Source organism: Toxotes jaculatrix, chromosome 9 (assembly GCF_017976425.1).
Source record: "Toxotes jaculatrix isolate fToxJac2 chromosome 9, fToxJac2.pri, whole genome shotgun sequence".
NCBI lineage: Eukaryota > Metazoa > Chordata > Actinopteri > Toxotidae > Toxotes > Toxotes jaculatrix.
The window spans coordinates 20,823,168-20,839,773 of NC_054402.1; the positions used below are offsets into that span (position 1 = coordinate 20,823,168).

The 16,606-nt window shown below is 41.1% G+C and overlaps 1 protein-coding gene across 1 annotated transcript in view; it reads left to right on the forward strand.

Annotated features, from left to right (window-relative positions):
- Window positions 1-1,577: 1,577 nt before the first annotated feature.
- Window positions 1,578-16,606, forward strand: part of LOC121187769 (limbic system associated membrane protein) — a 183,675-nt gene continuing 168,646 nt past the window's right edge. Inside the window, exon 1 of the mRNA XM_041047178.1 lies at window positions 1,578-1,996. Within this exon, the coding sequence (XP_040903112.1) occupies window positions 1,842-1,996 (155 nt within the window). The 5' untranslated portion in view covers window positions 1,578-1,841. The remainder of the gene's footprint in view (window positions 1,997-16,606) is intronic.

Sequence of the window (16,606 nt, forward strand, 5' to 3'; positions counted from 1 at the left end):
ACCACAGCAACGTACACTGGTTCAATCAGGCTGCTGGAGCTGAGAACATTAGTCCTCGTACAGTATGTGCACCAGGACAATTGCATTGTATTTAGAGATAAGGGGCAGTGATCATCATCATATATAATCATTCTACATCCAAGTCATACAGTATACTGTATTCTTACCATGTCCTGTGCTTGTATCCATGTGCAGAGTCTGAGTACTAGAATTAAAGACTTTGTTATGTGTCTGACTCTGAATTATTAACCAAATACCCCCAGAGACAAAACAAAAATGGGAATGCACCGTGCAATGACTAGCAATGATTCACATTAGTATTAATGTATTTTCTGAACCAAATAAAATGCTAAATGCACTGCCTAAATTGTTACTCTGCAGTTCATTAAGCACATCGTTGAATGAGCATTAGATCATGGCCTATTAAGCTAGTGCTTGATTGGCAAGTGGTGAATTTAGAAGCTCATTCTGCATTCACATTTCTGTTGAATTGGAAGCCGCACACCTTCAAAACTTGCGTCCTTGCTTATGTTGAAAGTGGATGTAATTACCTACCGAGCAACAGCCTCATGGCAGTCTAGACAAGAGGTGATTACGTCTGGTTAAGCTATTCACAGCTGAGCTTCGCCCTGTTCATGGTCAACAGATTGTTTGTTTTTCTCAACCTTTTTTTTTTTCCCAGTTAAAACATTCTGTTGTAAAAAGCACTAGACTAGAATACAATATTTCATGTGAATCATGTTTCCAAAACATTGCAGCCAAGAGCCCTTGATTGTGGTTACAATCTGAAAATTATAAAACTTTCCATAACTTTTTTTTTTTTTTTTTTCAAATCAGAAATTAAACACTTGAATGAATACCTATGATACACGTTTTCCCTATAAGGCGGTTTTTATGACAGATTTCATTGCTCATTACCAAATAGCACATTGACGTGATGTAATTTTCAACACTAAATTATAATTAACAACAGAAAGTCTGATCCACTAGAGGGTTCATGGTACAGTGCAAATCTGCTTGGCATGAAAATGCTGGGGAGCCACTGCTGTAGATACCTGGATACCTGTGAGCATACAGCTAGTTTGAAGACTAATGGCAATGTGGTACTGTAGGGATTCCTTAAGGGAAACTGTCTTTCTGCATGGCTTCACCTCCACGGAATGAGAGAAAATAGTTGTGTATAGACTAAGACCTGTGGACCTGGTGAGGATTGGAGGTTTCTCTGGTAATTTTCAGGGCCACTTCTTTTGGGACTTGGGTCCAGGTGTACAGGAGAAATCCTTATTGCTCTGCAGAATATTCCTGTACAACACCCATTTATTTATTTTTTTTCTTTATAAAATTCTCAACATCCCAGTTTTATTTATTTGTTTTTGTCCCTTTAACTCAGTCCTCACCCAGTTGTGTCTCACCAAAAGGGACCTCAGGTGGTGCTGTTGTCCTGACAACCAATAAGGGGAGCATCACAGTCAGACGGCTGGATAATCTGAGAGAGAGAGAGAGAGAGAGAGAGAGAGAGAGAGGAGGCAGAGGTGGGGGGATGATTTTCCCAGACTCTGAACAGAAGCCTGCTTCTCTCCATCGCCGCTACTGGCTGTGCCGTCCCTTTACGCGGAGAGCATTACGCATCAGTGGACTATAGAGCGAGGACACAATACCGCACGATTTCGTTCCAAAAGTCTTTTAGGAAACCTGTCTCGTCCGTCCATTCCGGACTGCTTTGGACCTATAGGCATCCCGCGTTTTTCGAGAAGTCTGGACAACTACTCCTCTTCTTCCTCCCTGCGTTTTTTTAACCCTTGGATTTATAGCTCCCGAAACGCGCGCTCCTGTGCTTTAAAATGCAAGCCGGACGCAAATCGTGCTGGAGGCAATTGCAGGCTTCTTTTTTCAGACTGCTATGTCTTATCCCCACAGGATTCCCTGTCCGGAGTGTGGATATGCAGCGGGCCACCGACAACATCACCATCCGCCAGGGCGACACGGCGATTATAAGGTAAGACTCGTCTTTCAACTTTCCTCTCCTCCAACCGCCCCGCCATCCCCACTCCCTGCCCCCCGCCCCTCTCGAAGCGCAGCAGCACAGTCACCTCGATGATCTCCTTTCCATGCCACAAAGGTGATCATTTCCGAGGGGCCATTATTTTTTTCCCCCTAACGACTTTGTCTCGAGAAAGTAAACAGGGACGGGGGAGATGTTTTGATGCGAGTTGTTCTGCTTAGATTTCCAACTTTTATCTAACCAAGCAGTCCTGACAGAAATCCCTGTGACACTCTTAATGGGTCTTTCGCCTTTTCGGATTGAGAGTATAGTCCTAATTAGCAATTATAATTTCAACTCAACTCCTATGCCTACGCATAGCTTTGCGGTGATTTGACATCCCACTTTTAGGGGCTTGAAATGGCTAGAGGGGAAAGCTTACGCTCACACGACGCACAGAGCACAGAAGAAGCTGTGATCACCGAGGATCCTTTTTCTTTTTTTTAAACTTAATTCAAGAACCTCTTGATAAGGCGAAGTGCGTCACTGTGTCCAGAGATGCTGTTTGTTAATGGCAAAGACGGAGGCTCCAGACAGAGATAAGAGGGTGATGCAGGGAGACTGAGAACTGTGCAGCATTGTTTAGATTTTACGAATCGCTGTGGGATGTGTAGAAAAATTAACTGCAGCTTCCAGAGGACAAGTAGGTGAAATACCATCAGTGTCAGAAGTACCTTAATTTGATAGGAGTTCAAACTCGCTCGCTTTACATCGCTGCAGCCCCATGAATATAAAGCCTCAGTCTCCACATACACTTTTGTCTGTTATGCGGAGTCAGTTTTGTGTGTGTGTGTGTGTGTCCGTAATAGCCTTGCATCCTACTTAATCAGTTCTCAGACAATGTAAGCTGTCAACTCTGTGGTATTGTGATACTGCTCGGCAGATGTCAGTGACCACGTGATCCAAGCCATGTGTTTGTGGCAGGCAATAAAAGCAAGGGGATTTAGATTTGGTCGTTTTTTTTTCTCTTTTGGTCAACAAGCCGCTTTGCCCCTCCACCCCCACCCCACCCCAGACCCAGTTCTCCTCTTCTCCCCCTCCACCTCTCAAAATGGGATGTACTGTAGGGAAGTCCACTGGTATAACAGGCTGCACACAGAGCACTCAATCACATTGATTTTTTTTTCCCTTTCTCTGTCCTCTCCCCACATTCATGCTGTATTTACAGTAGGCTCACCATCAGCTAGTCTCACCTAATGAGTATGAGACTATAGAATGCAAATATGGGACAGACCTTTAACCCAGGCTGTCAAAAAGCCTGCAGACACACAGACACAGCCATGTTTCCTCACATGTGCCCTGAGCTTGCTCATGTAAGTGCAGGCACAAACACACACACACACAAAAGGAATAAATTCCTTTAATGGATTCCTTCTTGCAAACAGGTGCCATCTATTCAGGTACCTGCTGATCAAATTAGTCAATTGGCTCAGTTACTGTTGAACTCACCAGGGGTCACAGCTATTTGTTTCACTTTCCAAATCCAATTGACTGGGTCTTTGCTATATTCAGCCGTTTAGTCACCCAGTCAGTCTGTTTCATTCAAAGGTGATGACAGGCTTTGCAGTCAGCAAGAGCCAAATTAGATTCTCCTTTCCAAGAAAACACTTGCATCCTAAGTCTACTATTTTACCATTATCTCTGATAAACGATCTCTGAATAATTGTCTGTGGTAATCACTCAGGGTGTGTCATTATTAGTTTGATGTTTCTAATGCGTCTTGTTGGCGTTAGTGATCATCCTTATTTATTGTCAGTCACACAACAGTAAACTGCAATTCAGACCCCTGTGGCTCCATTGAAAAACAACAACCATTTTTCACACCCAGTTTCCACCTGACAAATTGGATACGGGAGGACGAGGAGAAAAAAAAAACATGAGGGCTAAAACTTTGAGCAAGGGTGGGAAGCCGACGGCTAGTAATTTGTCGAGCTACACAGTGTATCTGATTCCATAAGCTGGGTTTTGTGAAGGCTGAGGGGATATTGGTGACCTGGGGGTGTAATAAGGCCTTTGCTCCTTTAGTGCAGCCCGTGGCTGAAGTCGTGACATTCATGGCACAAGAGGAGAGAGGCCGGAGTCGAGAAACAATATGTGGCCAAACAACCGCTGTGACAGGACACACAGCAGTAGGCCTCGCTACTGAAATGAGAAAGGAAATTTATTTTTACCAGGGGCCCAGAAGTGTGTCACGCTTTATAAATAAGTCTTTCTCTTTAAGCTTAAAACATTCAGCTTTGCAGTACTGCTGGGGCTCACACTGTAACCCTGTATCTGAGGTATATATTTAAGCTTGACTATGAAGACTATGAATTAATTGATGTTGTGAGACTATTTAATCAATTACTTCAGGCTTGTGTGGTACTTTTAAAAAACACAAGATTCCTTAAAGCGGAATTATTCTAGATTTATATCAGCCTGAATTAATTACGACATTAAAATGTTCGTTGTGAGACACATATATAATATCCACTTTTTTTTTCAATGTGTTGTGACACAATGCTTCGTTCACAGAATGTCATACTCCCTTAGACTCCATCAAAAGTGAACATAAACCAAATATTGACAGATATCTCCACCAGCTGTAGGTGCCTATGGGGAGCAGCAGTGAATCTAAATTGATTTTCTCTAGCTTGACTTCTCTCTCATAAGGCTGACATTCTGTGATAGCTCGCTCTCCTTTAACTCAGTGTCAGATATAAAGATTTAGCTATTCTTAACCTCTGAACTCTTTTGCCTAAGCAAGTCATCAAGGGGTTAATCTGAAAGAGATTACTCTTTTGAACACGGGCACTGTGGGCTGAGTTATATAAACATTTTCACACCATCATTAGTAGTGTGAAGTGAATTAGAGCTCATCTGATGTTCAGTAGGCTGTAGGATTAAACTCTAGTAACCATATAAGTGGTAATGTCCTGTAATATAGTTTCTTTGGATCCTTAGCTGGTCTTGTGTAACATGCTTTACTCAGAAGTAACCATGTGAGCGTCCTAAGTTTCCTTCTATTTTAATGATCTGGTGGCTCTGTGTTGAGTTCAAAGATTACCAACTATCTGGGTCTTACATTTGTCCCCAAGCTGTCTTCTTGCTCTAAAGGGGGACTTTTTTGAACATTTGTATCTGCTTGAAGTGACATTTGCCCCTGGAAAGCATGAACATAAGTCCCAGAATATTAAATCTAGGCCTGTATCCCAGCAGTCGTGTTTCAGACCTATAAGATTTAGGTCACTGAAAAACACCACATTTTTCAGAGCCCCTTTCCACGGTGACTTAGCCTGTTTTTTTTTTTTTTTTTCTTTCTTACGAGGATGATGCCAACAAGTGAAATCAAACTCTTCTCATCCTGAGCGAGTCACAATATGAATCTGAGGAAAAGAGAAAGAAAAGTTTCTCCACATTTCTTCAAGCCATTTCTGTGTCACAGTAGTTTACTTTTTAATTGCTTTTTTTGAGTCCCACACTATGCAGTGCCCTGAAGGGGAGGGTTGCAATGTCAGGCGAAGGCCTGATAATTGGCAATTGCTTATTAAAGTATTAATGACAAAGTCTCTGTGATTGCTATCCTCTGGGTCAATTATCTGCGTTTTGACAATACACTCTGTCTGGCTTGTTACTTTCAGGGAAGACGATTCTGCACTTGTGCTTTTCCCCAGAGGATCTTTGTCAAAGCTTGCCCCAGAACTCTGTCTTTAATTTGAGTCAGAGTCAGCCAGATATTATGAATGTGAAATCTGCACAAGGCTCAGACACTACATAAGACATGATGTTAGTCTAATTTAAGCTCCAATACAATTCACAATGCTGGAGAATAGTGAATAAAGTTATTTTCATTTGCATTATTAAAACCTCAACTATTGAACTCTGATGGCTGATGCAGCTGAGTGCTGCCGTGTGCATTAGCCACACTCCAAAGAACTGCACGTTTCCAACACGGAAAGAAAGACTTTAAGGATGCTGGGAATTAGCTGCCATTCCCAGCATATCCCACTGTGAGGAGGAAAGCTGATCAACTGTTTCCACAGTACAACCAGCACCAATCCTACAACACCAGTTTTGAAAGCATGAATCTAAACCATTCTTTAGTGTTCATGTGAGAATATTGAATATCCCATTTGATATAATGTCTTTGCAATCTGATGGACCAAGGTTTAAGCTAAATTTTTATTTTTACAAAGCGAGTTTGATGAATGTGGCAGATGGGGCTGCAGTAACACACATGCTCTGAATCTTTGTTTACCTAAGTTTGTAAAGCTCCATGAGAGCTGACTTGTCCACTGGGATCAATAAGACTCTAATAGCAGGGTGAAGTCTATGTGAAATGTGCCATGGACATGGATGTACGTGTTTATTTCCACTAATATTCCACAGAACTGACCTGTAGTCAACACTTCCTGCTGTCACATTAAATTATGATGGAGACGCAGTGCAGATATTCATTTTCACAGACAGCACAAAGCTTAGGTAAGCTGATGCTGTGGACAATACAGCCCAGGCTGTATTCCAAGTAGAGGGTGCAAAACGGAGGAAAAATAGATCAATTTCTGAATTTCCGGGCAGAGGGCAACAGTGCAACATAATTTGGGATGTTCAGGCCTCAGGGAGTATCTATATTTCTCTCTACAGTTCATCAGATTGGAGTTCTTTTTTTTTTCACCGTTTAGAGCGTCTCTAGGCATCTCTCAGTTCTTCTATCTCTTCAATGCTCTCCCTGCTTCCCCCTGGTTTTTTTCTTTTTTTTTTTTTTTTTTTATCTGTGCCAGCTCTGAATTGTCCAGCTGTGCTGACTTAACCTGATTCACAGAGTGAACATGGAGTCAGATGAGAAAAAGGGGAAGAAAAAGAGGGAGTTTCTTTATGAGTACGAGAAAGGAATAATTGTAAAAAGGAAGAATGCTGGCTGAAGAGCACTCGCCAAGAAAGAAAGACACAAATAGTGGGAAGAGAGAAGAGTGTGATGGGTAGAATTAGGGTGTAAGGGAGGGGGAGGGCAGGGACTCAGTATTAGTACAATCAGCACAATAATCCCTTCTGTTCCAGCCGGGGCCGACGTAGGATTTTCAAATCAATTTCATTTTCACTCATGATGGTACAGTGGGAGAGCTGAGTGGCTGCCAGTTGGGTCATCATCTTGTCCCCATTCTGGCTCGGGACAGAGCAGAGGTGAGAGGGGAACGCTTTTGCGGCACAGGGACATGGGTTTTAGTTGATATTTTGTGCATTCTGCAAAGTTTGATGAAGTCTTTTGGAGCAATGCTGAGTTATCACGAGTTCCAGAGGCTTTCATCTTGGTCAGTAGGATCTGAATAATGGCCTGCAGAGACAGTGTGAAGTCTTTTGACATGGCAACTGAACAGAGTTCTGACGCACTCATCTGAAGCTCTGCAGTCCAATACAGTTCAGTGAGCTGTCTGGGCCTCCTTCAAAGCCGCCCAACCAGATATGCTTTCAACTTGTAGTTTGATGTTTGCTGGTTCATCCTCAGAAAACATACCAGGACACTCTGAGCTCTTCATTATGTGCTTTCAATGTGTTTTTGTGAATAACTCAGCCAGAGAAGCCAGACCTGAAATGTTTTTTGATAGAAGTGAATATTAAAGCAGAGCTTCTCCCTAAAAGCAACTCCACTCCATTTCCTTCTTTACTTAGGCTTTTGTTGGACTGGCCAGACTGTCTCTAAGTGCATATTTAAACTACTCAGCAATCTCTTACAGCCTTTGGCTACCTATAGGCGATGCCAGTAGAAGTAGAGTAGAAGAGTATTCTTATTGCTCTCAGAAAACCCCAAAATGTCAGAGTGTTGTAGAGCTGCAGTAGATGTAGTATTAGAAAATTGGTACAGACACAAAGGGCACATTTCAAGTAATTACTGTCCATACTCCAATGTACAACACAGTGTATATGTCTTTCCCGCTGTACAATACAATCTCCTTTTCACTCAGGCTTTGTCCTTGTAACAGAGCTTTCATCTCTCAGAGTTTTTGTATCATTACTTGTGTGCCATCGAGATTAATTACAAAATCAGTACAGCTACTTAAAAAGCACAAGCTCTTTCCATCTCGACTGCCATTAACCAAACCGTGTTCAGCAATTTAGCTGTTCTGTAAAACTTAAGAGAACAAAAGCAGACTTTGAATTTACAATTTAAAAATTTCGCAAGCAGCCCTTGTGTCAGCCCTGACATGAAATGGGACAAATGAATAAGATGACTGTGCCCGGGTTAAGCTCAGTTCAGCTGGAACCGTGGAAGCAGGTTAAACACATTTCAAATCTTTCAGTCAGTCAGGACGAATTCAGATTAAAGCTGAAACATGTGGGTTAGAGCTGTGATGACTTGTGTCCATGCAGTCACAAATCCACATGGCTTCAAAGCAGATTAGAGGCCAGCAGTAAGTATAGTCCTGGATGAGCACACTCATTGTTTACCTCCCATATCTTCTAAGATCAGCCAAAAAAAAAAAAAAAAAACAGCTCACAGACCTACTGACACATACTGAACAAGATGGCCTCACGCTGTGATGATAGATATGGTTTCACAGCTGTGTGGACGTCATCAGTAAAGTATAATGTTTGTGTAAATTATACATTAATTATCATACATTACTGCATGAAGGTGTTCACTGTTGCAAATCTGCAGTGTAACCAGATACCACAACTGCTTACATAAACACCTCAGTAACTGTACTTGAAGGGTTAAGACATCAAACACATTCAATCCTATCATGAAGGACAGTTTGAATTTTTAACCAGCTTAGTCTTTCTGAATGTTTTAGCATCTCAAATCAAGTGCTGTGTGCCTGTGGCCAAAAGAGGCCATGACGCACTGATCTGTGATACTTGTATCCTGTGTTGTAGGGATCTGAGCAAATTTTTATTTATTTATATATTTATTTAATCTTACTGTTCCCTTTTGTTGAAAATGTAGTCAGTGGCCTTGGCTGCCTTGGCTGTCATGACTTAGGAATATCATAATATAAAAAGGAATATTTTATTTTATGAAGTGTATAAGTGTCAAAGGTTTATTTTAAATTTGTAACGTAGTACTTTTACTGTAAATACAAACCCATGCATGTATTTAATAGCACAAAACAGAAATAAATTAAGATACTTAGAATATATTTTCATCAACATTCAAAACAACACACTTAATAAGCAACAAAACTACAGGACAAAAGTCGTTTACCTAAATCATTTACCTTCTTATGTGAATTGCTTTTCATGGTCAGCTCTCAAATACACATGCTGGTCTTCTATGTTTGTTCTGTTTTCCACAACACTGCCATAAAACAAATATTATACATACTAGTTCTTCACTTACCATTCCTCAAAATAACATTATTTGCTTTGCCAAAAACAGTAGTTTGTAATGAATGACGATAAGCTGTAAAGAGATCCTTAATATGGCCAAAAGCCCGGAAATGAGAGGTAAGACATGTTAGTCCAGTGGAGTCTAGTATACAGGCTCGCCAGTAGAGCTCAAATGCATCAGCGCTGTCCACTGAGCTACAGTATATCCACAGGGTACAACATGTCACCACTCACACAGCTAAAAGTGAGCTCACAGTAACTCATACAGTACAATGCTTCCACTGCAGTTACTGGCAGTGCGTAGTTTAGTAATAAACACAAGTAATTAGTAAAGAATGAGCAGGTTAGGTTAGATGCTGGAAGCAGCCCATGCTACTTCACAGACCCACTTCTTAAACACCAACATGATTTTGATACACAGAAGTTTGTTTATTTTTTGCCTTGCACTGATGATAAGCACGTTTGTGTGTTGCTGTTTTAAAGTTTATCATTCAGCTCATTCTCTGCAGTAGAGAAACAACCAGAATAGCTTTGTGTGACAATTAAATCCTTAACTTGACTATGTTAATCACTGCAATGCCACATCATTTTTCCAAATGCCAAATGTAGGTCGTTTAATTGATGATAAAAGTCATTTGACTAATATAAGTTCATGACTCAAAAAGTGAAAAATCTCCCACTGTTACTCATTAGCAGGGCTTGTCTAATTGGATATGATACTGAGGTGTTTATTATCCCCATGCAGATATATTCTGATGGTTTGCATCCTCTCAGTATAATGCAGCTTATAACACAGCACTTTTGGACTCCACTGCATTTTTAATGTCTTCATCTGTAGAATTCACTTCTTCTTTAGCATGAACAAAAACAAGAGCAGCAAACTCTTAAACACATGATTGATTATGATGTTTGCAATAAATTTTGTTCACGATGAAATGTGATGATATCAGAGGATAAAATGAGTTGTTTTTAGGTTTGTTAAGATTAATTCCTTCAGTGCAAATTACTTTGGAAGCAATTAGTGAGCGAGGGAAAACAGCCAGGTTCTGGGGATGACAGCAGCTTCGCTTATCAAAAATAAAAGCAACCCAAAGAACAAGTGCCTGTGCTTGTGAAGAGCAGCTTGTTTATGTGCAGTTTGCCACATCGTTTAACATCAGCATGCCTATTACGCAAGACCTCCACATTTTAACATCTTACTGTGTGCATTTAATTTAATTCGCCATCTCCTTCAACTTCTTGGGTTGATACGTTGCTTGTTGAATTTATGTGTGTTTAATAAACCCAAGATAAATTTGAATCAGTATAATGAAAGTACCCTTTATTGTTTTGTATCATTGTGTCAAGTGAGATTTCAGCAGCATGCACGTATTCTGCACCGGCACTAATAGAGTGAAATGTTCCATGCATTCCTACAAACACTAGTCTTATCTTCAACATATTTTGATCTGCATTATCCTACTGAGTTTTACTCTCCATTTCAAAAGAAAGGAATATGAAAAGGCCACAGTGCTAAGGTGTTCAAGATTAATTAGAGTTTCTCTCTTGAGCATTTGGCATTTGAGGAAATGGGGATGACTCTGTGGCCTACTTGCTCTGGATTCCCCTCTGATTTGTAAAGCATAAATCTGTCAGCTGTATATTAAAAAAAAAAAAAAGTTTAACTGAAATCCTTTTCAGTTTTTATCTAACTTTTCAGCATTTACATTAGCAGGAAACAAGAGTTCAGCATTGTTAGTCTCATTTTCCATTAATTATTCCCTTTCAATTTAATCCTCCACCCAATGGAACAACATTGTTTTCAATTACTGGAATCTCACTCTTCTCTGCATGGTATACTATTATCTCCAGTTAAATCACCCCCCCCCCCCCCCCCCCCCCCCCCCCCCCCCCACTGAATAGCTCAGGTATTGATTACTTCTACCCCCCATTCATAAACTTTCCTGTACCTTTTTTTAATGTACCATTGACCATTGGCAAAGCCTTTTCGTCAGCTGCCACCAATGGTCTTATACAGAGCTCGGTCTGACCCAGGAGTACATCACAGGCTTGACTAATTCATTATTACCTGATGTTCAGCACTTAAACTACATTAGCTAAAGCACTACGGTGCACTCACATTTAAAAGGCTGTTTGCATACAAAGGCCCTCTCATCACCTGAGGACAAGGGATGGCATTTGGCAGTGTCTGGCAGCACATCAGGGAATGAGGAGAAAGTAAATAAAACTTTAAGAATAACGCAATGATTGGTACTACGACTATGGTTTCTGCAGAAGCTGATAGAGGAAATTATGCTTTTGTCCTGAAAAGGAGTTTTGTATGAAGTCAGTGCTTTGTTGTATTCATATTCAGATTAGCAGTTTTCAGTTTGGTCAAAGTAAATGTCAAAACACAATAATTAGGCCATTTAACAACATATTAGGGTGCTCTGCAGCTTCCCAATGTAAAATTGTTTAAAGTTAGCTTGGATTGATTGTGAGTTTATGGCATTGTTGTTCCCATTTTACCCATGGATATATGGACACCTATCACAGGATTATTTGGATACTGAAGAAAACTTAAAAATGGATGATTCTCTCTACAGCTGCTCCTGCTCATTTCTTATTTTTCAAACTTTGTAAAACCTACCTTTTTGAATGGTGTCATTCATCTACACTACCATTGCACAGCAACTCCACACTTGAATTGTTTACATCAGAGACCAGCTCATCGTTCTGAAGCTGGCCAGCATGGCAACCACAACAATGGAAACGCCCTTAGAAATCAGGAAGAGGACACACAGAGGATGCAGAGGAGGAATGAAACAACAAGGGAGAAGAGCTGAGTCCAGACAACAGAGCCTAGTGGAGAAGAGCATATCTCCCTATATATCATCGTCACTGGGGTCACTGGACAATAAGATGGACAAGCTAGCGGCCTTAGTGAGGAATCTGAGGAAATTCTGTGAGAGTAGTGTTATGTGTCTTACAGAGACATGACTACAGGAAGATACTCCAGATTCCCATTGCTGCCATCGACAGCTTTCAGATGGTTCAGGCCGACAGGGTGGAAGGTTTTTGCAGCCCAGACATTGAACCATTAACATTCACATGACAGCCCCAGGGAGATCTCACACGCCATCTTGGCTGTTGTTTACACCATCATCCTCTGCTAAGCTGACAACCGTGTGTGACGTCATCCACTCTGTTGCCCCAAGACTCCACAGTCTCCTCCTCAGTGCTATCTCCATGATCTCCTGGGACTTCAACCGGACATGACTCTCCCTGCTTTCACTCAGTTTGTGGACTACACTACCAGAGGAGACAGGACCCTGCTATATATTATAAGGAGCATCTCTTTCTAGGATTTCTCGGCAGATTAATGGACAATCATTCATGAATGAAATCAGATATAATCATATCCCAAGGAATTGTCACGATCTGCTCCTCTGTTCCCCTTAGCCCCTGCCCCCAGCCCCTGCGTACTTCTTCCTGACCATGTTTATCCCTTCATTTTCCCAGACCTGCCATTTTCCATCCGCCCACCAGATGTCCCTGGACTTTTCCCATGTTCATCTGCTCATCTGTTTCCCATGTTCAATCACCTGTGCTTCCCTCCCCATTCACACACCTGTTCTCAGCTCCCTCATTACCCAAGCCAGTATACAAACCTTCCATTGTCACCATCTTCTTGTCATTTCATCTGCTTATATTCCTGTTTGTGTTCCTGTGTTTTTCCATGTGTTCCTCCTACCAGTGGGTATTATCCTCTTACCTCTACCTTCCTTGGTTTCATGCCTGCCTGCTTGTCAACTTATCTGCCTGTATGTCTTGTTATCTTACATTAAAAACAACTTCATGGCATCATCCTGTCTTTGAGTCTGTGTTTGGGGCCTCCCTGCCAATGCTGTTATCACCATATTGTCACAAGTAGAAGTCATACTGGAGCAAAAAAAAAGGTTTTTGACTGAATATGATTTGACTGAGTTATGACTGCAAGAGGGAATGTGGTGTTTGAGATAAATTGCAGCAATCGGGCTTCGAACGTCTTAAAGTAAGTTAATTGCCTCCATGAGCTGTGTGTGTGTGTCACAGCCATTGCCGCAATTCAGCTGCAGCAAGACATCAGAAACTAACCTCCTGTTGTTTTTAGAGCTCTGACACGCACCTGTCCCCTTTTGTCTCACGCAGTATCTTTGCCTCAGTTTGAAAAGTAGTCTGGATGACTTTGGCTATGCAGATTAGCCAACAGTGTGAAGGGTTGAATTATTCAGTCTGAGCCAATTTCACAAACTCACAATCAATCCAAGCCAGACCAGTCATCTCAAGCATTTGATTTAGGATATTAGTATTTGAATGTAAATATTTAGCTAAACAGACATGACAGACACATGTACTGACGGACTAAAGCCTAGTTCACAGGTATATACAGGTATTTTTTGAAAATAAAGCTTTTTCTTTCCTTTTGTCCACACACAATTCATTGTAGGTCACTGAAAACAACCTTTTACAAAACTCCTTCCAGGGCCAAGATGCTCAGATGCTCTCTGTTCAGTGTTGACATGTAGACAGGGAAAATGGAGTGATTGGCTTGGGCTTGTGATTTCAGAGTGTGCACCATTGTCTCTTTGTTTACATTAGGTGATTTTGTGCAATGATGGACAAAGCCAAAAAAAGTGCTGTTCTGCTAACAGGCCTTTTTACATGTACTTTTTTTACATTTACATGTTTACACATAAATGTTCAGTTACTTTTCCCCTTTCTTCCGTGTGCCATTGTTGTTAGTGTGTCTGACTGGCCAACATGGCTGCATGTTTAGGGTTATATCGCTGCCTGTTGATCTGGCATGCTCCTGACATCTGTTGACAGTGGTTTTTTTTTTTTGTTTTTTTTTAAGTGCACGTGTGGATGGGCTTTTTTTTCTTTTTTTAAGAACAAATGAAAACCCCTGTTTTAGTTAATACTTGTGTACAAAGCGTAAGTGGCATTTCAGGAAATGGAATCACATGATACATGCTTTTTCTTCAGGATTGGTCCAGCATGAGCAAATTTATAACAGAGAAAAATATAATTCAGAGGAATCCACTGCAAAGTGACTACTTGTGTGCATTTTAAAGATAATTTGTGGAAACAGGCAGAAATTAGTAAAAAATAATTTTTAGTGCTCAGTTATACATCCACAACATTTGTGTTTACGAATATCAGTGATTTAATATTGCTTTGCCTGAAGAAAATGTCTAGCCTTCAAACTCGTAATTTGACCCGTACTTTCTATTTTATGTGCCAATGAAGCATTCATATGCCTGAGAAGTTAATTAAAGTAGTGTTAACTTTTCAATTTGCTTAACCGCTATAGCCCCTAAAATGCAAGAGTTTGCAGACATTTGCACCTTATTGCTTTGTCTCAGTGCTGGAGGACGTAACGCAGTGTGGTATGCCTGGAGTAAACATTGTACCCAATGACTAGGAACAGGTGGCCAAGTACAAATACACAGTCCCTTTGAGAGATTGTAGTGGCAGCCTTCCTTTGTGTCTTCAAACAGAGAGGAAACAAAGAAAGGAAACCACTCAGCCTATTTAACCATGGCTCAGTTCAGTCTTATAAGCCATTGCTCAAAATACTGTCTGTTTTATTTCTTGAGGGCATTTTCATTCAATTTTTACACCCCCTGCAACAGAGGCTGTCAAAAATAAATCATGTACAGGAGAAGATGGTGTGAGTTGTGTGATATGTTTGGAGGGAAGTGAAGAGGAAAGTGTTGTGCTTCTGTGTTTAGTATTATATCTGTATGTGTCATTATGGTGTCTACACCTACAGTATGTTTGGGTGTGTGTCCATTTTCTCGTGTTTAGGTGTGTGTGTGTGTGCCACTAACAGTTATGTGAGAAGGCTATTATACCAGGCTTAAAAAGATTAGAAACCTCTATGGTTATCCAATCAGACGTGGCAGAATACATCAAAAAGGGTTGGCAGACACACTCCATAGACTGCACCATGGACCACAACCATCTTTTCTACCATATTGTATTATTGGAAAGGAAGCATTGTGTGGCCATGCCACTCCAGTTTTTTAGCCTACTTTAATCAATATTGACACAACGCATTGAGCAGACATATTCAAAAAACCCTAAACCTGAAGAATTGGCTTCTTCTGATGTGTGTGTGTATGTGTGTGTGTGTGTGTGTAGAGAGGTGTATCTACCATGCCTCGGTGAACTCTTACTGACTCACTTTTATCCATTCATCCATCCATGAGCTATACTGCTTATCCTGTGAGGGTCACGGGGGGGCGGAGAGAGCCAATTCCAGCTGACACTGGGTGAAAGGTGGAATACACCCTGGTCAGGTTGCCAGTCTATCACAGGACTGACATATAGAGAACCCACAAACGACCATTAAAGCTCACATTCACACCTATGGGCAAGTTAGAGTCGCCAGTTAACCAAACCATCATGTCTTTGGAGTGTGGGAGGAAGCTCGAGCACCCGGAGGAACACGGGGAGAACATGCAGGCAGGTTTGAATACAGACCCTTCATGCAGCGCTAACTTTACCACCGTGCTGCCTTGATTGACTTTCAGAGCAAAGATTTTCTTTCTCATTTTGTATTTTCATTACATTCAGAATTAGTATTTATTCATTTTTTCAGTGCAGGGCTGATTTTGTAACCCTCACCTAATCTGCCACACTAACACCCAGATATGCTTTAAAACACACCCTTACATACCCTCTTTGAAGACTTCCTTGATCCTTAAAATTGCCTTTTACATCTCTTTGAAGTACCACCAGAGGCTACAGACAACACCTGATGGTTTCACATGATTTGACTTTAAAACAGTCATTACTTAATCCACAAACCAAACCACCTCTCATGTTTAATGCCGAGGCAAAAGAATCATTTCTTTTCTACAAGTTTTTAAACTCTCCACTCCTCATAATAAACACAAACGAGTAAATCTTATTATGGAAGTAGTCCTCAGTTGTGCAGTGTCTGAGTGGCTCCTGTGGCTTTTGGGGTCGGGGTCTCTTTTTTTGGGCGCCTTTTAAACACTGATGTGGGGAAACTTCTGCATAACTAAATTGCCATTGTGTGGAAAAGTCCCTATGGGAGGGTGTTTCCCACATCCATTATTTTTTGAAATATTGTTTTTGTGGCTAACCTGAAGGAGAAACCTGTCTCTCAAAGGAGTGTGGGCCGGTAGGAGGTATGGTCAAGTAGGCAACACTGTATTCAGTCTTGCCATTGAGAATCACTCATCTGTCACCAGATCTGCATGTAAC